We start from the raw sequence: 23,854 nt of genomic DNA, 5'->3' as shown, positions 1-23,854 counted from the left end.
GACTCACACAAACCCAAAAGGACCATGTTTAGGTACTTAAATGCATCCATTTGACTGTGAAGAGTGAAAGAGTAGGTGATTTTCCATACAAGACATAAACACAAAATTGGAAGGTTATATACTGATGAAAAATATTGCCAGGTACTGGCATCAGTACAGTCTCATTTTAAATGTGAAAGGTACCCATCCCTATTAGTCATCAAAGGAACATTTGGTCTTTGTGTGGTCCGTGAATTTGTGTTCTCTGGGGAAAATCTGAAGCAGCCACAGATACCGAGAAATATCATTAGAAATTTAGAAATGACCAGTTTTGAACTCCTGAATAACCAACAGGCAAATAGAAAAGAGCAAGACTGTTTGAGGATCAGGTCTAGAGTCCTCACAGGGTCTTAAGGAAGCAGGACTGATCCTCCAAATCAAGCCTTTAACTCTGACCTGTTGAACATCTGGACTCTATGACTCTCTGTACTGTTGGTTTCACTCTTTAGATGTTCTGGTGGTCTTCATGGAGCCAAACTGAAAACACAGATCCCAGGAACACACTGGCAGCTAGGAGATAAACAATGAAGTAAATCCGGTTCAGTGTTTTGGTCTTTCTGGTCCAGTAGCCAGGGTCCTCTTCTTCCTTCCTGCTGCTGAGAAGCAGAACCACTGTCTTCAAAACCTCCCTCAGCTCGTCGCTCAAATTCTGTAAGTCCTGGATCTCCTGGGTCAGCTGGCTGCTGCTGCCCTGAAAAAACAAAAACATACCATGGTGTATTAGAGCGGTTAGAGGAAGAAGAAGATGGAAAAGAGGAGTCATTGAACTGAAAGTCAACAGTGGACCTAATATTCTGTCTGAGAAGCTGCTGATGGGGGGAGGTGTTGAATAAAGGAAGAAAGTGTCAAATCAGCCTTTCTGAGGCTTTCAGATGACTCAGACAGTTACACCCCAAATGATTCAACCCTGATTGGAAATGAGCTCCATGAGCAAAATGTACAAACTTCCCTCTGTTAGCAACAACAAACCAAGAGCCGCATTCAAAGCCCTCTGCGTCTGCTCTCTTTCTGTCACCTAAAGCTGAGTCAGGGTTTGTTCTAGGGGCTCTGGATCTATGGGATGAAGAGAATATGGAGCAGAGAAGGATCACAGCAGTTTGACAGAAATACAATTTTATGCTGACCTCTTTCACCTCTGGCAGCAGCTCAGGAGGCATCCCAGCAGGGGACTGGTCAAAGACACGCACACAAGGAATGGATTTGTTCATGTCTGTAAAGAAACATGGGAAAGCTTAGAGCCTGAACAAAGAGACAACAAATTGAAATGATAGATTCTACATGAGGAAGATCTGGAGAAAGACTCTGCTGCTCCACAAATGAGGCAGCTGTCTGTTTCCTCCTTTCAGTCAGAAAGCTTTCTGTTAATATTGATGTTAGTTGAGCTGAATCTCACCTCTGAAGCACTCGTGGACTTTTCCTGCTTGGTCCCTGTAGTCCTCACCCAGGCTTTGGTCTTTATCTGCCTCTTGGTCCTGGGACACATGGTCCTTTTCCATCAGGTACATCATCAAAATGGTCTCCAAGAGGCTCAGCATCATCAGAGTAAAAACCCCGATACAGTAGACGGCTGAAAGAAGAAAGCAGTGACAGAAAGAGCAAAGCAATCAGTGAGCTCACAGTGAGTTAGTAGGTGCTGCTTAAGATCCATCAGTTAGTGCAAGACTCTGAGCTCCTTTACCTATGAGTGGGATCCTGTCTGAAGAAGAAGGCAGAATATCATTCAGAATCAGCTGCATCACTGTGACAGCCAGCAGCACAGTCACCTTGAAGCTCAGCTTCTCACCTCCACTTTCTGAGATCAGGAAGGAGGCCAAGTCCAGACACAGGAAGAACAGGACGGGGACTATGAAGTTGGCCACATAGAGGACTGAACGCCTCTTTATAGTCATCTGTGAAATCATGGTTAAGATCAGGTTGGTCTTTTTGTTCCAACACTTCAGTTAAGAAAGCTCAACAGTCTTTGTGCCCACTGCATATCAATGAGCTGTCAAATCAGCAGGTTAGCATCATACAGGTTATCATAGAGTCAAAGTCTTTGTTTAATGCTCACTGTTTCTCTCTTTATAGACTGAACTACACTCAAATCAGTAAGCAGTGGGGACAGTTTGGCCATTTCAAAGCAACATCAGTGTTTGGAACCAAACTAGTGGAAAGAAGAAAAACTGGAGCTGTTCAGGATGAGGGGAGCTGAACAGGTGTGTGTTGATCCAAACAAGCTAATGCTCTGCAGCAGTCCATGTTGTTCAATCAATAGAATCAACATGTGAATAGAGTCTGGCCTGTTTGGAAGAGATGGACCAATGGGCTCTATGAAAATGTGTTAGTGTGTGTTAGTGTGTGTGTGTGTTTGTGTGTGTGTGTGTGTGTGTGCGCTTGCGCGTACAGACTCCTGCTGCTGGTACTCACTGTGTAAACCAGCATGCTTGAGGGAATGTTAAATTTAAAGACCATTGTAGTTTCCACGGTTACGTTCATGAGAAGCCACTCCGACTCAGTCTTCATGTAAGCACGAGTATCCTTTAACATGTATCCATTGGGGATACCTGAACGAAGCTGTATTTGTCCCACTGATGATAGAGAAAGAGAGACAAGTGTGAGTATTTTCTTCCAGTTCTAACAAAGACAAGGTATCTGGTCTTGGTGTCATGAAGTCCTGTACTAGCCCAGGGATTCCAGACCCTTTGACCTTGGTGAACTGTTCCTGATGTGTTCATTTTTGTCCTTTTTTTCCCAGAGGGGATCAGAAATGGCTGCAGGAGGAAGTGATGGAAGCAACTGGACAGACCTTTAACCAATCGGAGCCAAGTAGCATGTGACCCAGGGTAGCTCAGAGCTACTTAGAGCGTCCCTGTAAAAAGTGTTGAAATTGTCTGTCAGTGAATGAGAAAGTTGAGCAGTTGAAAGAAGAGGGTCAGTCACAGATTGAACAGAACGTAGAGAGAACTTTAGAGATTATTCTCTATCAATACTATCAAAGTGATGTCCTCACTCTCTGTAAACTCCATCAGATTCTTTGGATCTTTTAGAAACCTTTGAGTTATCAAACTGCCACACTTATCTCTAACCATGAAGGCTCTCTTAACACTTCTTGTTCATGGCTAATTCAACAGAGAGTCAACTGCTCTGATCAATGTTCAGCCATCTGTCACAGCTTTGATATGTCAACGTCATCATTACATTTTTAGGATCAAATCAAATCTGAGATTTTAGTTTCAGTTATAAGCCAGCTGTGATGGTTTGTAAACCAGCAGGGTTTTCTGGGACCCGAAGGGGGACTGAGGCAAAAACAGGTTTGAGGGTTTTTATTGAGAGATTAGGTTTAGATGGTGAGATGGAGAGTGTGGCTGTCGGTGAGCAGCTGTAGGGGTGATCCTTAGAGGCACTGGAAAGAGAGACATACAAGGGTTAGTCCCCAAGAGATCCAAAAAACACACATGCACAAAAACACAAGAGATACTATATCGATCTGATTACCACGGTGAGAGCAGGAATCAACTGGCCGGCCCATTCCTCCAGCAGAGCTTAAGTGCCGGCGCTCCTAATCACCCAACTCGAGACAGGTGTGCAGAGTGCAGCCGCAGGAAACCTCTAAGCAGCTCCACAGAGAGGGGAGGGGAAAGGAGAGAGAGAGCAGCTTCCACAACAGCCAGGATCATGACACCAGCTAACAAAAAGATAAATATCTGCAGCGCTCAGCTCACAGCTAAAATATAGTCCCTGTCATCTTTAGTGTGATGGAGGCCAGCTGGATGCTGATAGGGTTAAAAAGTGTTCTAATGTCTCTGAATCAAAAACAGCCAGAAAATAAAACTTAATCCTACTCTACCCTTAAAGAAATAACAAACAATAAGTGACTTTAAGTCAAATGATAATGAAGATGAAAAGATGGAAATATCTCTAACTGTAAAATGGATGAAAGAAATGTGTTTTCTACATGTCTAAAGGTCCCACACAGTCGTAATTAGGCTCAAACAAACAGCTCGTTGTAATAAATAATAGACATGAGAATCAAAAAGTCAAATGTGGAGCATGTTTGGTCCCTGATCCCAAGAATCAGAGATTTAATGTTAAAAACACAAACATTCAGAGTTATACTCACGCTCATGTTGGATTGACTTGAATGTTAAGTTGCAGATCTGAGTGTCAAAGGGAAATCTGTAGAAATCCATCTTACAGGTGCTGACCAGCACCATGCCACTCTTTTGATTTATCCATCCATTAAACCTCATGGTGAGATACTGAGTGTTAAAGAGCTTATCTTTGTTTGTTCTGAAAGAGACAAAAAACAAGTGACTCTAAAAGCATGCTGTAGATTCAAAGTGTTGAAAAATTCTCTTTGTGTTTCTGCTTGAAATGAAGGCAAAAAGTTCATCATTTGAGTCAAATGAAGCTCTGAGCTCATCTCAGTGACAAAACGATAAAAACACTTTGACGGCACAGACTGAGCCCTAACACCTCAGACAGCAGCATGGACACATGGAGAGAGGACAGGTGCAGAGGGTCTTGTTACAGACCTGTGTCCTGGTAAACTCTGGATGTGGCTTAAAGTGTCACCAGTCTGTCACCTAGATAAGATCTCCCTACAAGTTCAAAGGGGGACCTTTGGAACTGAAACACCAGTAGATCTCTGCTCTGGCTTGATAATCCACATTCTTGCTTTTAGTGGATCCTTTCAGACCTGTTCAATCCTCTTTGTCTTTAGAGCTCTTCTCCTTTTAAGGGTAGATTGAAATTTGCCTTTCCTCATGAAAAAAGAAGAATCAGTGAAATAGCAGCCTCCACTACCACCTGCTAGCTGTGACAGCAGCAGAAACTGTCCTAACAAAAACAACCTTTCAGAATCTCAATAGTGCTGTAGGGCTACCACATCAGTTATAAATATACAGTTTAAGGATTTTACTGGTCTGAAATATCTAAAGAAAAATACATCAAGATCGTTCCTCCCTGCAGCCATCAGAGTTTTTAATTCTTTAATCTTTGGAAGATGAGCCCAAACAACATGAATTTCCCTTTGGGGATGAATAAAGTATTCTATCTATCTATTTATCTATCTATCTATCTATCTATCTATCTATCTATCTATCTATCTATCTATCTATCTATCTATCTATCTATCTATCTATCTATCATGTAAATCAGGGGTTTTCAAAGTGTAAGACAGTGAACCTCTCTTCAGAGAACATGAGGTCGTAGGGGCCTCCCCTATTTAAATAAAACAAAAACTACTTATAATAAATAAACACTCCACTCTGGTTGGAACCACAAAACATATGAATGTTTATTTTATAAATTCTGTTCTAAACCAGTCCCCCAAATTTTAGCTGAAATGGGTAGGAATTAGATGAATTTCGTTCAATGCCTATATGTTCATTTATCATGATGACTTCATGAACATCAAACATTAAAATAAAATTAGATGAAAGCTCTTGAGCCAAGAAAGAAAGCATGTCCACTACTGCAAAAGAGAATAAAAGATCAATCAAAATTCAGGAATTAAAAAATCATTCAATTACAGATCAATCATACACAGAGCTGCTTTTAGCATCTGCAAAACTCTTGTTTAAGAAGACTGTTTAGTACAGCTTTTCAAACGCCAAAAGATTACAAATTCACAGTAAACAAGGTACACACTGTGGCCTTGGAGAATCTGGTGAAAGAAAAACCCAACTTTAAATATCCGTCGTTACCATTGTGCAAAATACGTAGGGGTCTGAGACCCCAAAATTGATATATGAGACCTGCTAAAAGGCTCAACGGCAACATTTCCAGAGGTCTCTTAAGAAGTACATTTCGCCATACATCGTTTAGCTGAGTTCATATGTTCACATTAGTGTGTGTTTGTGGACACATGCCCCTGAGGGATACGTGAGTGTCCTGTTTGGTTGCAGAGCAGAGCAGTTGTCCTGTAGCTGCCTGCATGGTTGCGCGTTCACAACTCTCCTCCGCTCTCTACAAAGCGCATGGCAATGTTCCACCCCGATGCACACAAAGGATAAACAAACATGTGTGTACGCACACACAGAGACGAGCATGCAGACAGCATCAGGGAAAATAATGATGAAACTACAGTGCATTTGTTTCCATAATTTTTGTGCTCAGTGCTAATTCAGACATGTAGTTTCTCTTCTTGGGCCTCCCCTGGACCCTTTAGCAGCCCCCAGGGGAGGCGGGCCTCACAGTTTGAAAACCACTGATTTAAATAAATGTGAAGTTAGGTCCAGAGTTTATTCAAGGCTGTTGTGGCTGACCAAGCTTCACAACCTACTCCTACCACAACCAGCATTTAACAGCAAAACAGTCAAAAACACAAACACTGGTCCTGAATCACGTCTCACAAGAGCAAGAGTGGAGCCACATATTTCTGTACAAAACTCTTTAAGCGCTTACTAGCTCCAACTACGTGTCTTCCTCTTGAATATTTAATTAGCCAGCATCAACTCCCAGTTCTCATGCATGCGTCACATGGGCTGTGAAATGGGAGTGAGTGCTTCAAATTGGCAGCTCAGCCCCACCCCCCAGTCTCTGCTCCACGTACTCTACTTATGCTGCATTTGTATTCAGAACTGGAAAGTCTGGAGTGGGAATGGCGTCACCGCCGAGTTTAGCATTCCAGTTTCTTGCCATAACAGTAGTATTTCTGTATATCAACATTAAATAATACTATATACATGGCTGACTTATTGCAACAAACATTAGTCAGAAATTCTAAAATTAAGAGAATCTAACAGGAGCTTAGTTACTATTTACCCTGGAACCTCAGAATATCCAACTTAGAACTCAGGGATAGTGTGAGTGCTCCAGCTTCCAAGTTGGAAATTCTGACCTTGGTGGGGGGCATTCAGTTGGGTGTTCCCACTCGGAACTTGAAAATTCCAACAAATGCAGCACTGGAATAATGGAGAAATGTTGTGTACTGGGCGTTCGTGTAGTGACGTAATGACTACACGACACGCCCACTAGATAAGACGGAAATCACAGAAAAACACGCGAGACACTGTTGAAAGTTTATAAAAAGGAAGAAGACAAAAAATAAGAATGAGCCATGGAAAGATTATCACTATTATTATGTCAAGAATTGAATAGACATATTTCTGTGTGTGCTGCAACATTTAATAACTTTAATCTTCTTTTTGGACAGTGAATTGAAAAATGATGAAAAAAAAACCCTGGTGCAGCACCTGTCAGGGGAGGCAGCACTCAAATTAAAAAGTTTCCAGCTGAAAATGGAAAGAGCCCTCTCTTCTGAGGCTTTTCTCAGCCATTTATGATATAAAATATAGATTGGGAAGCTTTGAAACATGTTGCATTTTTATTATTTGCATAGCAACATGCAAGTTTTACATTTCACAGAGCCATCGCACTAATAAATGGGAACAAATATTACAAGCTTCACTGAAAACATTGAGAGCCGCATCCCTGCGTCCAGAAATTGCCTGGACGCATGCGCTCTCTTCCAGCTTCCTCCCACGGTTCCACACAATAATGAACTCATAATCTCAAATATATATATGTATACATTTATCATACATAAATATATATATACATATATGTTTGTATTTTAGCTAATTAATTCTTGTCCCGAGTTGTTTCTTTAATTATTATCATTATTTTGTGGCAGAGTCAAAGAATATTAACATTTCAACGCTTTAAAATCAATTCATTATAAGGCAACAAGCAAAACGGTATTGAGTGTAAAAGCAGAGCAGAACATTCAAAGTTTAAATGCTACCTGGGCTCATATCTCTTTAAGAACAGTATAGTGGGCGTGTCATGTATTGACATCACTACGTGACACTCCCACTACATTATACCACCAGGGTTTTTTCTATCATTTTCAATTCACTGTCCAAAAAGAAGATTAAAGTTATTAAATGTTGCAGCACACACAGGAATATGTCTTTTCAATTCTTTACATAATAATAATGATAATCTTGATAAACCTTGGCTCATTCTTATTTTTTGTCTTCTTCCTTTTTTTAACCTTTAACAGTGTCTCGCGTGGTTTTCCGTGATTTCCGTCTTATCTAGTGGGCGTGTCGTGTAGTCTTTACATCGCTACACAACACGCCCACTACACGACGCGCCCACTACACGACAGGCCTCTGTCTTGCAAGCCGCAGACAGATACACTTGGATTAATGGCCACTTATCAATTTCATGTACGCCTAAAATGTGCTGTGATAGAGAGAGAGTGCTTCTGATTGGCTGCTAAGCCCCATCCCTACTCCAAGTCTCAGCTGCACTTGTGCAGTGAAATTTGATCATTCTTTTGTGTGTGTGTGTGTGTGTGTGTGTGTGTGTGTGTGTGTGTGTGTGTGTGTGTGTGTGTGTGTGCGTGTGAGTGTGTGTGTGTGAGTGTGTGTGTGTGTGTGTGTGTGTGTGTGTGTAAATTATACTTGTTTTTGCAGCTAGGTGAGGTCCTGACCGTATGAGAGGCAGATTTTGCAAGATTTTAAACTGCAGTTATAGAGCAAAAACCTTTATGGCAATGCAGTGAATAGCACAAGGCTTTGATACACATATATGCATTTTAAGCCTGTACTGTTAAAAATGAGCGAGTTAAAAACGGGGTACAGAGAGAACAATCATGTCCTGGAGGGCAGACAATTCACCTTGTAGCAGATGGGAAGATTTCCTACACTCCTGTCAGACTGAAGCTCTCTGAGCAAAAACTGTCTCTCAGAAGAGTTAAGAAAGGATTCCAAATGAAGGAGGAAGGCGGTAAATCATGTCTGAAGATTGAGGTATGAAGACGTTGTAGACATTTTTACAAAAAAAAAAAAAAAAAAAAAGGTGGAATCTGTGACTGCAGCGCACTCTGAGTTGCCACATCATGTGCTTATCTCTTGTGAGAACGCTTTAATCATCATGTTGCTTGAACAGTGATATCTCACAAACTGTAGAAGGGCATAAAGCTAAAGACATCCATTCAGCTGCGAGTGTGACTCTGTGACGGCGTGCACTCCGTCATGGAGGGGGAGTGTGTAGGGGGCCCATAGAGGGTGCGTCTCAATGCGTTAACTTGGTGCTTCCTCCGTCCTATCTCCTCCACGACATCAGAAGTACTTTCCCAGTCACCATTTTGAAGACTGTCCCAAAGCGACAGAGGAGAGAGGAGAGAGGCTGGAGGGGACTGATCGGAGGAGTTATAATCGAGGAGACACGAGAGCCGGCTTTGGGGAAGTCTTTTCACTGACAGACACGCCCCCATATAGAATATCACTCTCTGATTGGACACTGCAGCGGGTCAGACTTTACATGACACTTCACAAACGCAACAGAGTTTAATGAGAGAAAAGTCGAGCTGAAAACAGGCACAGAGGATCATTTAGAAACTGATCATAAATCTGGTAATACAGTGTTCGCTGTGAGTTTAAAGCACAAAACACTGAACACAACCATCATCAAATCAATTTAACAGAGGATTAATACAAAAAACTGACTGATAAATAATATCTTCCTGAGACACAATAAGGTGGGTTACATTAATAAGCTTCAGAGCTCACAGTCAGATGGGCTCTATAAAGGCTAAATAATTCATAAATAATCTTACAATTACGCATTTTACCGGAAAAGTGATCCATGAGCTTTTAAACAGCACACAGAATAAACAGAGAGCAGGTTTTCTTCATGGTAACGTGTGTGTTTAACAGGTTAAAAACACGGATAAATCTCTGTCACTGTTTCTGTTTGATCAGAGTTATTACAGCGCACATGTGCAGACGCGCAAACAGCTGTTAGAGCTGACTGACAGATGATCCAGAGGTGATCAGCTGATGCCATCATCACTGAAACTGGTCGCTTCATGTGACGCTCTGAAGGAGAGGATGTCCCATTGCTCTAAAAACGAATCTCCTCCATCCTCTCTCCTCTCTTCATTTCCTCGCGTCTCTCCCATGCATCTCTGGTGGGAGGGACTAAGACGCAAGTGAATGACGCAAGTGGAGGAAGGAAGGATGGAACTTTGGAGCTTTGAGACGCACCCAGAGACGCACCAATTGTGTCATCTTTGTTGTATGGCCTTTGTCTTTTTCTTACTGCCCTCTGCTGGTTTGGGGGTGCAGTGCAGTCCCTTTTATCGCTTCTCAGCACTGCTTTGGTTTGTTTAATCTTCATGAGACTAAAGCTGCTGAGGAAATGCAGACAACAAGGGGGAATTTATGTTTTTGGTCCTTTTGGTTGAAAAGCACCCTCAGAAAGTGATGTTCCAGAGGCACCTGAACTCTAGGGGGACAGTCAGAACTACTCTCTGGCCTGAATAGGCTCAGAGGGGTCAGGGTATTGGGGTTAGTGAGGAGCATGAGGAACTGTCTGATGATACATACATACATACCAACACAGTGAATGTTTTAAAGGAAAACAAAGGTTTGTAACGAAAACTGAAAGAGTTTGGTCAGAAAGCCTTGTGCACAGAGCTTTTTCTGCTGTGGAGGACAGAAAGACAAACTTACACCTCTTCAATGGTTAAATCTGGTTTCCACAACAGCTCAGTAGGAGCAGTGATCTCGTAGGTCTCACAGAAATCCCTCGGTTTCCAGTTGATAAATTTATTTTCCCACCACTTAAAAGAACAAGATGTAAAGTTCAGTTAGTTGAGTCATATGGTCTTTTAACAAAAAAGACCAAAAAGTCAAACAAAAAGTCTTTAGAGTGAACTCACCATCATCATCCAAAAGTAAGAAACTAATTCCTGTTCCTTTTCTTTCTACGAGGAGAAACAAGAAAGTCCTGATCAAGCCTCAAAGGTCAGATAAACCTACATTTAATTATCATAAATGCCAGCAACAGCTTTAAAAAAAACATTAGCAACAACAAAATTCTGAAAAAGCTGAGTCATGTCAAAGAAGAAGCAGGAGAAACTATGAGTCATTATCAACAGGTTAGTCACATGAGTGAGTCGAAAAAAATGAGCCTCCAGAGAGGATTTCATCATCTGCACAACATGATATCATGAGAGGATGAGAGAATCTGGAGAAACCTCTGAACAACAGGGACAAGAACCAAAACTATGACCAGATGGACCTCAGGCAGCTCTGCATTAAAAACAGACATGACTCTGTTGAGGAGATCACTGCATTCATGAAAACAGACATAACTCTGCAGAGGAAATCACTGTATCAATAAAACAGACTTTACTCTGTAATGGAGATCCTTGAAAACTTTTGGGAACTGAAGAAAGTTAGGGTTAGGGAGTCTTTCTAAAATAATTCACAAGTAATTTATGTTAGAGACAAAAGAAAGGAAAGACAAACTGACTGATGAGAAAGAATGACTGCTGTGTTGAAATTAGTGGATAACTTGAGGTCTAGAAACTGGACTTCATCCATTGGTCCATGGTCCAACTAAACACAGAGTGAGTTTGAGATCTACTCCCACAGACATTAATCCATAAAGCAGTAATATGGCTTCGGCAGAAGACAAAAAAAAAATTAATTGAAGGTTAAAAACACTTACCACGTCTAAAATGCTGTAGAGGTTTATAAACAGCATTACATTTGTGGGGCTCCTGATATGTTTGGTTGGGCGGGTCCAGTAAAACTTGACTTTGTCCGATAAATGAAAGTAATTTACGATGTTGGTATAATTACAATGATCTGGCCAATCACCTACAGAGAAGACAAGACATTTTCATTAAAACAGTAATTTCCCTGTAAAAGAAGCAGTCATTAAGTCTGACTGTAAACTGGAGAGTAGTCACTTCATGTTCCTGTTCCTGGTTTGAATAAAACAGTTCTGTGAACTGCAGTAACTAATGACTGAGAAGAGTCACAAAGCATACAGTGACTTCTTTTCCAACTCAGCATGGCAGAGTGTGTGAACATAGCTGTACCCAGAGTCAAGAGGAAGATTGAACAGAAGAGCAGCTTGTGGCTTTAATTCAAAGAAAATGACTGAACATTAAGTTTTTCAGTCAGCTCCAGTGTTTGGTCAAACGAGCTAAATGTCATGGGAATTAATCAAAAACTTGATAACTGTGAACAAGATTACATAAAACAGTCTGTATTTAATACAATAAAATTTGAATAATAACCTTCATTTATGAATCACTTTAACAAATAAAGGATCATACCTTCCTCAGAGTCGTACTGATCATCAGGAGGCTGAGTGTGATTGGAGCTGCTTCCACCTGACACAGAAAGAGTTCACAGGTTTTCATGTTGTCGTTATTTTCATGTTTATGTATTCAAGCAGGCTTTTGGAACCACAAGGTGAAGGTGATCAGCAGACCTCAGGGACCGCGGTGGAGTGTAAATATTTAAAAGGTCAGGTACTGAGGTGCTGATCCATGTAAAGATTTAAACACAAACAATAAAAATTTAAAATGAAATCCAAAATAAATGAGAGGGTCCAGCTGCAGACCTCCACTCTCAGCCGAATAACGGCTGCTCCAACGAATCGGAAGCCAGCTCCAATGTGAGACGGATGCGACGTAAAACTGTTCCCTTTTTTCAGTATTACATGTCTGATTGGCTATTCCACCTCCAGCTCCTCTGACGTAAGACAATCCTATTGGCCCTCGTTTATCAATCTTGGTGAGAATTTGCGCAGATCTGGGTGTAAAAATCAGTTTACCAATGTTCACGTGTGATTTATGAAACGTGCATACCAGGACCAATCACGGCGTACGCCTGATCAGCTGTTGATAAATGCGGCGTCTGAAAACAACTGGTTACATAACACGCCCCTAATTATTCAAGGTAAAGCTGGCCAAACCCAGGGCCGGTCCTACACATTTTGGTGCCCCAGCGAGATTGTCATTTGCGTGCCCCCCCTGGGTGCCCCCCCCCAACAAACATTACTCAGACATCACCACGAATTAAAGAACACAAACATGTTTTTTTTATTTTCTGGCTCATATAACAAAGTCAGTTTTACTCCTTTAAGGAGGTAAGAGAAAAAAATACAAATAAAATGCTAAAACAGTCTTCAAACAAGATAATTGTGCATTGGATGTCTCATTCACATTTATAGAGGTCATATAGTGAAGTTTTAACAAAATTACTAACAAAGTCAGCCAGTCCTAGTGGCAGTAAACATTTTTGTATGCATAGAAAAGGTGCTGTTCAATACTCTTTGTATCACATCAAAGTCAGTTTTACTCCTTTAAACACGGATGATAAAATAAAATGTATAATGTTAAAATAATAAAACAAACATTTGGTTGAACAACATGTTTCAGAGAGTGGTGTAGATGGGAGATCACCAGATGTTTGGGCTAGAGGAGCTGCACAGTGTGTGTCAGTGGAGGAGGTGCTGGATGTTGGGGATGTTGGAGCTGAAGGTGCAGCTGTAAACAAAGCACATTCATGCTCTTACACCACTGCATTGTCTTTTGTGTACAGTAATGTTACTGCACATAAACAAAACAAATACAATTTATTAAATTTGACTAAATCCTACATGTAATAGCAAGGTGTAACTGTAAACTACACCAACTTATCAATTACACGAGACCACAAATAATTGGCTGGAGTTACTTACATGCTTCAGAGAGTGGTGTAGAAGTCCCTTCTCCTCCAGGAGTTGGGGGCTTCAAGAATTTGCTGAGTGTGTCTGTACGAACACAGGTACAGTTATTAGCCTAGCAAAAGCATGTATAGCTGCACAGTACAAACAATTTAAATCATTTTTGTAATTGATAATTGTAGTCACATTATCACTGATATAATGGGGCAGCCTGCTACTAATTTTGAGACTCAAGGCAAGCATGATGACAAGGGTTTGGGTTTGTACCTCTGCAATGCAGGTGTAAAGTAGTAACCTAGTTTTTAGTAATAAAACTACTAAGCCCAAACGTGAGGAATGAGCATTCATCTCAATCTGTATGAATCTATCAATAGCCCATCATAACATTGCATTATCTAGCTAGCTTTACCTTTAGCTTTACTACTTTTATTATTACTTTATTACTTAGCTAACACTAGCGTTAGCGCCTGTCAGCCTAAAATAACACAGAAACGCAAAACAGCGCTTTGTTGACATAGCTTGCCTCTTAATTGGGCTTTCCTTTCCTCCTTCTCTTTTCTCCGTTTTCTGCCCTGCGCACCTGAGGGTTTGTGCCTTTTCGTTTTTAAAGAACGCTACCTGTCTGCCTGATATGATATGCGCGGCGGCAGCGGCACCAACATAGGGTGCGTCTCAATGCGTTAACTTCGTGCTTCCTCCGTCCTATCTCCTCCACGACACCGGAAGTACTTTCCCAGTCGCCATTTTGAAGACTGTCCGAAAGCGATAATTGCGCTCAGAGGAGAGAGGAGAGAGGAGAGAGGAGACTGATCGGAGGAGCTATGATCGAGGAGACACGAGAGCCGGCTTTGCGGAAGTCTTTTCACTGACCGACACGCCCCCATATGGAATATCACTCTCTGATTGGACGCTGCAGCAGCTCAGACTTCACATGAAACTTCACAAACACAACGGAGTTTAATGAGAGAAAAGACGAGCTGAGGACGGGCACGGAGGATCATTTAGAAACTGATCATAAATCTGGTATTAAAGGGTTCGCTGTGAGTTTAGAGCACAAAACACTGAACACAACCATCATCAAATCAATATAATCAGAGGATTAATACAGAAAACTGACTGATCAATAATATCTTCCTGAGACACAATAAGGTGGGTCATATTGATAGTAATATAACCCACTTTATCTGATCGTGAACTCTGAAGCTTCAGAGTTCACGATCAGATTGGCTCAAGATAAAGGATAAATAATTCATAAATAATCTCACAATTACGCATTTTACCGGAAAAGTGATCCGTGAGCTTCTAAACAGCACACAGAATATACAGAGAGCAGGTTTTCTTTATGGTTACGTGTGTGTTTAACTGGTTAAAGGAACAGACAAATCTCTGTTACTGTTTCTGTTTGATCAGAGTTATTACAGCGCACGTACCCAGACGCACAAACAGCTGTTAGAGCTGACTGACAGATGATCCAGAGGTGATCAGCTGATGCCATCATCACTGAAACTGGTCGCTTCATGTGACGCTCCGAAGGAGAGGATGTCCCATTGCTCTAAAAACGAATCTCCTCCGTTCCTCTCTCCTCTCTTTATTTCCTCGCGTCTCTCCCATGCATCTCTGGTTGGAGGGACTAAGACGCAAGAGAACGACGCAAGTGGAGGAAGGAAGGATGGAACTTTGGAGCTTTGAGACGTACCCCATGTAGTTGTGTTTACGCGCACGTCTTGATTGGGCTGCGGTTGCCAGTTGTGCAGAGACATATCCCCCCCACTAAAGCAAGCAGCAGCAGCATCGTGTCTCTGTTCAAGTGCATCAGCCAGGCCAGATGAAATATTGTAAATAAAAAGTGTATTTATTCTTGCTTATTTGTTCATTGTGTAGAAAAGGAGGGGGGCACCTGGGCGCCCAAATATTCTTATTTTTATTTTTTATTTTTTTGTGAGGCGCCCCAAGCACACCTGGCGCCCCAGGCAAGAAACTGCTTCGCCTGTAGGACGGACCGGCCCTGGCCGCACCCACGGAATTAACGACATGGAAGGACGCATTACGGGGAAAAAGGAACTTCTCCATGCCTGTAATCGGCAACGCTATAGCAGCAGAGGTAGAGAGGAAATGACACGTTGCTGCGTTGTTCGGCAGTCGGAAAATAGAGCGAATCAGAAAAAAAATCATCTGCAAGGAAATCACTGCAGTAATTCAGCAGCGTGGATGTGACAAACTAGAATACATCTGAGTTTGAAACATTTAATTTACACATCGTTTGTTTACACCTTGGTTAAGTAATCCTTGTTGTCTGACTGTTAGAAGCCACAATATTGGTTATTGTTTCCATTCAGGACCAGAAACGTGAAAAGTTGTCTTTCAAAGATGTGTTTGAGCTCTTAAAGAAGCTGCAGACTCCAGCCTGAACCTGAACCTGTCACAGACTGAGGAGGGAGTGGAGCTGAAGTGTGTCATTCGTGCGCAGTTACACACAGGTAGTCCGGAGATTTTATTCGTACCATGAGACGAGCACATAGGTTGTGATCTCATGTAAATGAACGTCCTTCGTAAGGATCAATATATTGATCCTTACAATATTATCATTTACATCATCTTCACGGTAAATCCTGTAATCAATACCGCTTCCTTAAAATAAAAACCTGTTTTAAAAGTTTGATCCAGCGTCGTCTGAATGTTCTCTGCGGAGACTTTATCATGGACATGGGAGTGCATTAAAAACTTATAACAGCCTCTCTATTTACACATTTTTCGGTAAACCGATCGAGGAAACATTTTTTGTAAACGTAGAAATCAGCTGACAGCTCCTGCTGTTCTTTCATAGCGAAGTATTTTATAGATTGGCGGAATAACAGTGAGCAGTTAAAAGCATTCTTGATGTCATATCTAATTCAAGGATCTAAATCTAAATAATCTAAGAACATGAGTTTTTAATTCTGAAAATGTTTTCGTTCATATGATCTAATAATTCTCCTTCACAGATGGATTTCCCTCGGCACAACCCGGCTCTCCACTGGCATGAACGACGCCCACGTTCAGATTGATAAATGCCGATCTGTGCGTGGAAAGGAGCGTACACTCATTTTTCAGGCATACGCACGTTTGATAAATGAGGGCCATTGGATTGTTGAAATTACTCTAATCGTATCACATAAACAAATATGAATAATGAAACAGACTTGAACTTATTTTACTTTTATGTGTTGAATATGATAAATTAATATCTTTAAACCTTGTATTGATGCTGCTATCTCCGTTGTACAGTTACAACAGCAGTTATGTAAAAGAAAGGTTGTGATAGGACTCTCAGGCAAATAAAACAATTGTGCATCTCAAATGAAAACGCTCAGGATCATTGCATAAAACGGAGGAGCTCACGCACTTATGTTGCTTTGCTCATAACCTGCATTTTGTAACTCTTATTTTAATGCAACACACGCAGAAAAATACGCATGTCTGCCCAAATTAACTTTTAAGACAATAATCTGGAGCGTTTTCTTTTCATTTCCTTAGTATTACGTCATTTCCTTCTGACAGTGGAGGAGTATATGACATCACTTCCTTCTGACGATGGAGGTGTAGAGTATCCAAGACAAGTCGGCTGAGAGTGGAGGTCTGCAGCTAGACCAGTCTTTTTCAACCCCATTTGAATTCCAGGCGACCCCATGTGGGCTTGCCTGGAATTCAAATGGGGTCGCCTGGAATTTCCAGCAGTTGATTAATAAGAAAAAGAAATAATAAAAATTAAATAAAAAAAATATATATATATATTATTAATGATTGAATAGGCCCGTTTATTTCATTTAAATTAAAACACCAAACATTTTCGTTTATAATAATAACTATTATGTTACTAATAATAATAATAATAAAACAAGTTTAACCCTCTCTACTGGATGTTACGTCAGAGATGAGATGCGCTCTCTCCACCACACCACATTACTTTGAAAACAAAAAAACACAAATAAACAGACTCCCACTGAAAAAATCTGATATTGGTCTGCATTCACGCTTTATTTAGAAAATTTTCAGTGCGTTACTTTCACACAAAACACCGCTTAACAAGGCTCTAGTTCTCATTGTGTCGTAAAACAGTGCTACCGCAGCTGGCTACCTGGCTACGAGGCGCTCGCCCCTTGGTGTATCAGTCCGCACGCACAGCTTGACAGATATAAACAAACACAGGTAGTCTGCCAGGACGGAGAGACACAATGAGAACTAGAGCCTTATTAAACGGTGTTTTTGTATATATATATATATATACTTATATATATATATATATATATACTTATATATATATACTTGGCGCTACCCAAGTAGCTGCCTGTTGCAGCAGCTCTCTCGTCTTTGTCCGTTTCTTGTAATTTTTTCGTCTCTTTTTCGTCATCTTTGTATTTGGAGTGGATCATCACTTTGTATGGTTCATTGTCGGTCACGGACACCAAACTTTTTGTGTCTTCGGCGGTATTTTTTACTACTTTTCTCCTGTGTTTGTCTGGAGATCCTACATGTAACCATGGCTGCATTGTTTACATGCGAAATTAGCTGTTAGCAGCCTGTAGCATGTCAATGCTAACTAGTGTAGGGCTTGATGATTTCCCTCGAGCTGAGGAGGAGGCGGTGAGGACGACGTGCTGGTTCTCGGATGTGAGCTGGGAGGTGACGACATGGACCTGTCCTTCCATCCATCGTAGTTGGGAACGTGGGATCTCGCTCCGGGGGATGGATGAGCTAGCTGTGCTAACCCAGCGGCATCATGCTGTTCACGGACGTGGCTGACGGAGCAGACATCGGACGCCACGACACATCGGAGGAGCTTCGCCTGCTGTGAGCAGACAGGATCCAGGAGACAGAGACTGAACAGACTGCTGGGGAGGCTCAGTCCTGGACCCTGTGGAGGTGGAGACTGGCTGGGCTGGAGAGTGGTGGACGAGTGGTGGACGGGATGTCGTCATCTAATTTCTTATGGACATTTTTGTACTTTCTATACTCTTTCTTACTTTTGTTTTCTTAAATGCTGCGGTGACTCCTGAATTTCCCCTCGGGGATAAATAAAGTATTTTCTATTCTATTCTATTCTATTCTATATATATATATATATATATATATATATATATATATATATATATATATATATATATATATATATATATATATCGAAATCTATTACATGAACAAAAACAATCATTTGTTTTAGGTGTCTGGGGTCGCCCGAAACTTTTGATGTAAAAATGGGGTCACAGCCCAAAAAAGGTTGGGAACCACTGAGCTAGACACTCTTGAGGCAGTTTGTGGGGTTTCCCTGCTCTCTCACTCAACTCTGCTTTGGGCTGAGCAGGAGCTCACTTTGTGAGCTTCACTTCATGTGATTATCAGCTGATCAGATCATTATAGTGATCACCAAGAAGCACTGCTGTTTTGCCTAACGTGGCTTCGCCTTACGCCGCCTGGTATTACTGGACTTTGCTTTGCTTTATATGTTTTGCCTTGACTCGGCTGGGCCATGGTACACCTGGGTTTGGCTGCCTGAGTCATATGTGTATCCTGCCCAGAACCAAACCTAATTGTCGTTGAGCCTGCTGAGTCTGAGCCTTACTTGTGCTCTCTCAGCCGAACTTAACTTGGCTCAGAACAACTGGGCCTATTTGTTTTAAGTGTGTGAAAGTGAGTTAATTAATTTGATTTGGATTTCTTCTTTTGGATTTTGGTTCAGCACTGATTTGAGTCATTTTGTTTCTGTCTCCTTTTCTTCCTGGTTTGATATTTCCTTTTTCCCCTTTTGGTTTATTCGCTTATTTCCTTGTGCCTTAATTCTTTTGTTGTCATATTAGAACTTTGGACACAGTTATTTCTTTTGGTTTGTTTCTTTTGTGAATAACAGTTATTTCTGAGGGTTGGTTTGGGTACCCCAAGGGTAATGTGGTATTGACTGTTTATTTGTGGTAAAGTAATTTTGGTTCAGTTCGGTTCAGTTATCTGTTTTCTGTTATTTCTTTATTATCCAGTGTAGTAGTTGTGTTCAGGCTACTTTAGCAGTTACCTTTGGTGGCCTTAAATGTATTTTTGATTTATTTGTGGGTTAGTTGGGTTTTTGGTTTGTGTTAATTGAATTAATTTTCTCTCCCTCTCCTTATAGGACTGGAGTCTGGTGGTGGTGGTCCTGGGTTCCTGGTGGTGGTGTTCCCCCTCCTCGTGTGTGGTGTGGTTCTTCTTGAGTTTTTGCACAGTTCAGTGTGTGTTTTTCACAAGTTACTGGGTGTTCCCTTCCCCGTCACATCCCAATCCAGCCCACTGGTGAGCCCAGTCCTGCCAGGTCCCCTTTTTCCCTTGTTTTCTTGTCTTTTGGAGTGTGTGGGTGCTTTTTATGAATTAAACCTTTTAATCTGTTCTTGTTTGAAAAATAAAGTTTCTGTGTACTTTCTAATGTGAACCACGTCTCTGGTTCCTCTTTGTGGACTGACCTGTGTGCCTATCATCAGTTACCAGTGAACCCTTTCCCTGGGTGCAAGTCCAAGGGTGGCGTTGCCTGGCTCTATTATCAAAAGTAAATTAAGGGAAACTCAGACCCCGTCCACTCTAGAGAGAGTGTGTGTGTGCGTGTTTAGGCTGGTTTCTTTCACCTCCTCCACTCGCCACATTTTGATAACAGAGCTTTGCAACTTTTATATAACTGGTTGGTTGTTCCTTACTTGACCTACTGTTTTGAAGTATGAGGAACTGCAAGTTAAACTTCCATCCTGCCAAACTTCATTTTACAAAAAAGAGCAATAAGGAATATTAACAGAAGTCCATACAGAGCTCCCTTAAACCCCAGTATTCATTAAGTTACAGTTGCTGAAGCTTAATCATAGATTTCAACATGCTACAATTTATGTAAAAAGCTAATAAAAAGCTCTGACCATCAAACATTCAGTACAAATTTAAAAAGGGAGAAAGCATTACAAGTTAAAAGGATTAGAAATATTTAAAAAAATCAAGATCCAGAACCACGCTAAAGGAGCACAGTATTACAGTTAAAGGTTTCTCTTTATGGAACAACCAGGACAGGGACTCTAAGGAAACCAAATCATTCAGTATCTTCACAATACATGCATAAACAAATACAGGGATGAAAGAAATTCTTAAACTTTCAACTTAAAATAAATAAATAAATAAGTCAATAAATAAGAATAAAACCACCAAAATATTACTGACAACAATGATACGATTTTTTTTAATTTTTTTTGTTGGGTTTTCTTTTTGTTTGATGTAAATTTGCATTTAGGTTGTAAATTGCTTTGCCTGTCTTCTTTCTGCAAAAAAGAATGAAGGCAAAGCTGAAAGGCATGCTGGCAGACAGTATTTTTGTTTTTATCTAATCATGTGTTTAACATTGAATGAATGAAGGGGCAGATACAATAAGACTTTTTCTCTTTTTTGCTCCTTTTCATTTGTTTGAGATTTGTGTTGTTTTTATATTGTACTTTTATTTTGTTGCAACATAAATTTAAAAAAAAAAAAGTTAAAATAAATAAACTAAGAAAAAAAAACCCCTCATCCATCTTTCAGTGAGAGCTGTCCCTTCAGCAGGCAGAGGACAACTGGTTTCTCTAGTCCATGACACACAGCGGCCCTCATTTATCAATCTGAACGTGGGTGTAGGGTACGCTCAAATCCCACACCAGGTCTGAGTTTGTGTTTGCAAGTTTCATGTCATTATTAGATCATATGAGCGTAAATCATTTTCAGACAGAAAAACAGAGGTTTACAGAGAAATATTTAAATATTAATAGTTAAATTAGATATGAAACAATAGTGGTTCTAACATTTCACTCCTCTTCTGTCAAGCTTTCACATACATCACTTATAAAAGAGCAGAGAGCTGTCAGCTGATTTCTCCATAAAATAAATAAAAAAAGATTACTCTATGGGTTTTGAAAATAAAAAAAAAAAGAGAGGCTGTTATGTGCCACTAATGTTTTGTTTCTGTTTTATCTTGAGGCCACCTTGGACCTCCATACCTGCTTCGCTCCTGATCCCTGGCACCTGTGAGCTGGCTTCAAAAGCCACTGCTTGGCTCCTCCCACACTCTCTCCCACACTGCAGCCAGGATCAGCAGCAAGGTAGCAGCTCCTCTGAATCCTTTCTGGTCTTTTCTTTCAGTTTTTTGTAATAAATGATTGTTGAAACTTCACTTAATGTCTCCTATGTTGCCTCCCCTGAGCCAGGGTCGTAACAAGGCTGTTATCAGTTTTTAATACACCCCCATGTCCATGATAAAGTCTCCGCAGAGAACATTCAGAGGATGCTAAATCAAACTTTGAGCCAGGATTTTTTAAGGAAGCCGTATTGATTACAAAATATACTGTGAAGATGATTATTTCACTCCTCATAATCTTATCATGTAAACGTGAATTGTGTGTGAAAAAGTGACCGTTTCATATTAAATTGTGTTCATTTACATGGGATCACAAACAACCCGCTCGTCTTGTGGTACAAGTAATCATAAAACTCATTGACACACTTCTTGTCCAGGCACCAAATCAACCACGAATAAAGTTAATGGGATCAGTTTTTAGGTGCACTAGTTTGCAGAATTGAAAATGTTTTATCTGTATCTGACACACAGTGCAGGTTAGTCTGTCCCTCCACCACTTCTGCCTGAAACTAACGCAGAGCCGGTGAGAGCTCCTCTCCCTCCTCAGTCTGTGACAGGTTCAGCAGGAGGGGGTGGAGAACATCTCTGCAGTCACTGTGTGAGGGTCTCATCAGGTCCAGGATCAACCTTGACCTCAGCTTTTATAGACAGCCAGGAGACCTGGACTCTGTCAGGACCATGTGGTGCTTTAAGGGCATTTTGAGTGATGTGGCAGACGGTGACCTGAAGTTTGGGAATGTGCTAAAACTATGATGTTTTATTTATTTATTTATTTATTTATTCAATATTTCAACAGAAAGTTTGTTGAAATAATAATTTTGAGTTGAACTGAATTACTTGGGTAAATTGAGTAAGAGCAGCAAATAAAGTGGTTCAAAAAAAAAAAAAATCTGTCCGTCCGTCCGTCCGTCTGTCTACAGGGAAACATGCTATGCCTCAGGTTGTATTTCCATCCTTTTGCCATTGAAAGTTATTTCCACTCCTGTGGCTCTTTTCTTTTGATCTGGTTCAGATGAATGAGTGATTTATTGTTGCATTATGTGTGTGGTGTCAGTGACACTATCCAGCTGCTACCAGCCAATCAGAAACCACATTTGGTCAAACAGGCAGTTTGATATAAGAGCAAACTAAGCAGCTATGAAACAAACAAGATGTCATAAACCTATAATATAGTCTGCACCAATCTGTCAACAATAACCTCCATTTATCATTCACTTTAACAGACAAACAAACACACAAAGGTCCGTACCTTCCTCAGACTGTGTGAATGGAGCTGCTTTCACCTGACACAGAAAGAGTTCACAGGTTTTTTTCTGTCATTATTCTTTATCCCACTGAGAAACAAAATCCCTTTCTACATACCGTCCAAGTGGCTCTGGTTGTAGGGACCTTCAGCATCAGGAGGCTGTGTGTGGTTGGAGCTGCTTCCACCTGACACAGAAAGCATGATCAGCTTCTGATTGAAGCATTCTATCTTTGCATATGCATCCCCTCTTTTCAACAATCAATGCTTTTCCTGCTCACAGAGCTCACAGCTCACTGACACACCATCAACACTTTGCTTCAATGAAATCAACTCTGCATGAATGTTTGTGAATAGTTGGAATCAAAATGTAGAGCTCCACAGCAGCATGCTTCAAAGAGAAGAGAGCCAGCTTACCCGTGAGGAGGAGCAGAAAGAGGAACCCTGCAAACATCCTGACCGTGGAACGTCTCCTGTCACTAAGGATCCCTGTCCCTCAGACTCTCTGCAAGATTCTGACTGTACACATCACTGCCTTGTTGTGGAAGAGGGCAGGCCACACCTACAACAAAAGCTTTTTTCCTTCCTCTAAATGGCATCAAGCTCAACCATTAGCACACTGTGGGTAAATCCATTTTCTCCTCCAAACAAAGCAGTTTACTCCTCTGCACATCCTCTGTGGTGGCTCCAAAGTTTACCAAGAAAAAGCTTTTTAATGGAAGAGCTTCACCCAGCAGCTTCCACACAGCCATGTGTCATTCCTCTTCAGTGCTGTTGATCTTTGAATCCAGTCTGTTTTGAACAGAGATCAAATCACTCCCTTAATAAAGACTTTGTAGACCACTTCAGGGGTCAGACTGACCAATGCAACAAAATCCCAGGGGAAGCAGCAAAGCAGCAGTCCCCAAACCAAAATGCATCTCTGCACTGCCAGCTGTATAAAGATCTCAAAGGCTGAAACCAGGTGA

The 23,854-nt window shown here is 41.0% G+C and overlaps 1 protein-coding gene across 5 annotated transcripts; it reads right to left on the bottom strand.

The window, feature by feature from the left end:
- Positions 1 to 219: 219 nt before the first annotated feature.
- Positions 220 to 23,520, bottom strand: LOC141786597 (5-hydroxytryptamine receptor 3A-like). 5 transcript variants are annotated; one of them, XM_074665192.1, is made up of 15 exons: positions 23,304 to 23,520; positions 23,006 to 23,074; positions 22,893 to 22,926; positions 13,522 to 13,593; positions 13,244 to 13,327; positions 12,110 to 12,166; positions 11,494 to 11,645; positions 10,700 to 10,744; positions 10,491 to 10,600; positions 4,139 to 4,308; positions 2,446 to 2,606; positions 1,718 to 1,928; positions 1,433 to 1,606; positions 1,164 to 1,249; positions 220 to 730 (listed from the first exon to the last, which is right to left on the bottom strand). In XM_074665192.1, exons 2-15 carry the CDS (start codon positions 23,039 to 23,041, stop codon positions 485 to 487), a joined length of 1,638 nt encoding a protein of 545 aa, XP_074521293.1. In that variant the 5' UTR covers positions 23,042 to 23,074; positions 23,304 to 23,520; the 3' UTR covers positions 220 to 484. The 5 variants fall into 5 exon arrangements, with proteins under 5 accessions (XP_074521293.1, XP_074521295.1, XP_074521292.1 ...); XM_074665194.1 differs by lacking the exon at positions 22,893 to 22,926 and having other exon boundaries at positions 1,718 to 1,735; positions 1,823 to 1,928; XM_074665191.1 differs by lacking the exon at positions 22,893 to 22,926.
- Positions 23,521 to 23,854: the final 334 nt, after the last annotated feature.

Source organism: Halichoeres trimaculatus, unplaced genomic scaffold (assembly GCF_033239565.1).
Source record: "Halichoeres trimaculatus isolate MK-OKI-2021-1 unplaced genomic scaffold, fHalTri1.1 fHalTri1_scaffold_53, whole genome shotgun sequence".
NCBI lineage: Eukaryota > Metazoa > Chordata > Actinopteri > Labriformes > Labridae > Halichoeres > Halichoeres trimaculatus.
The sequence above is the reverse complement of the archived record's forward strand: the minus strand, read 5'-3'. Positions and strand labels throughout refer to the sequence as shown.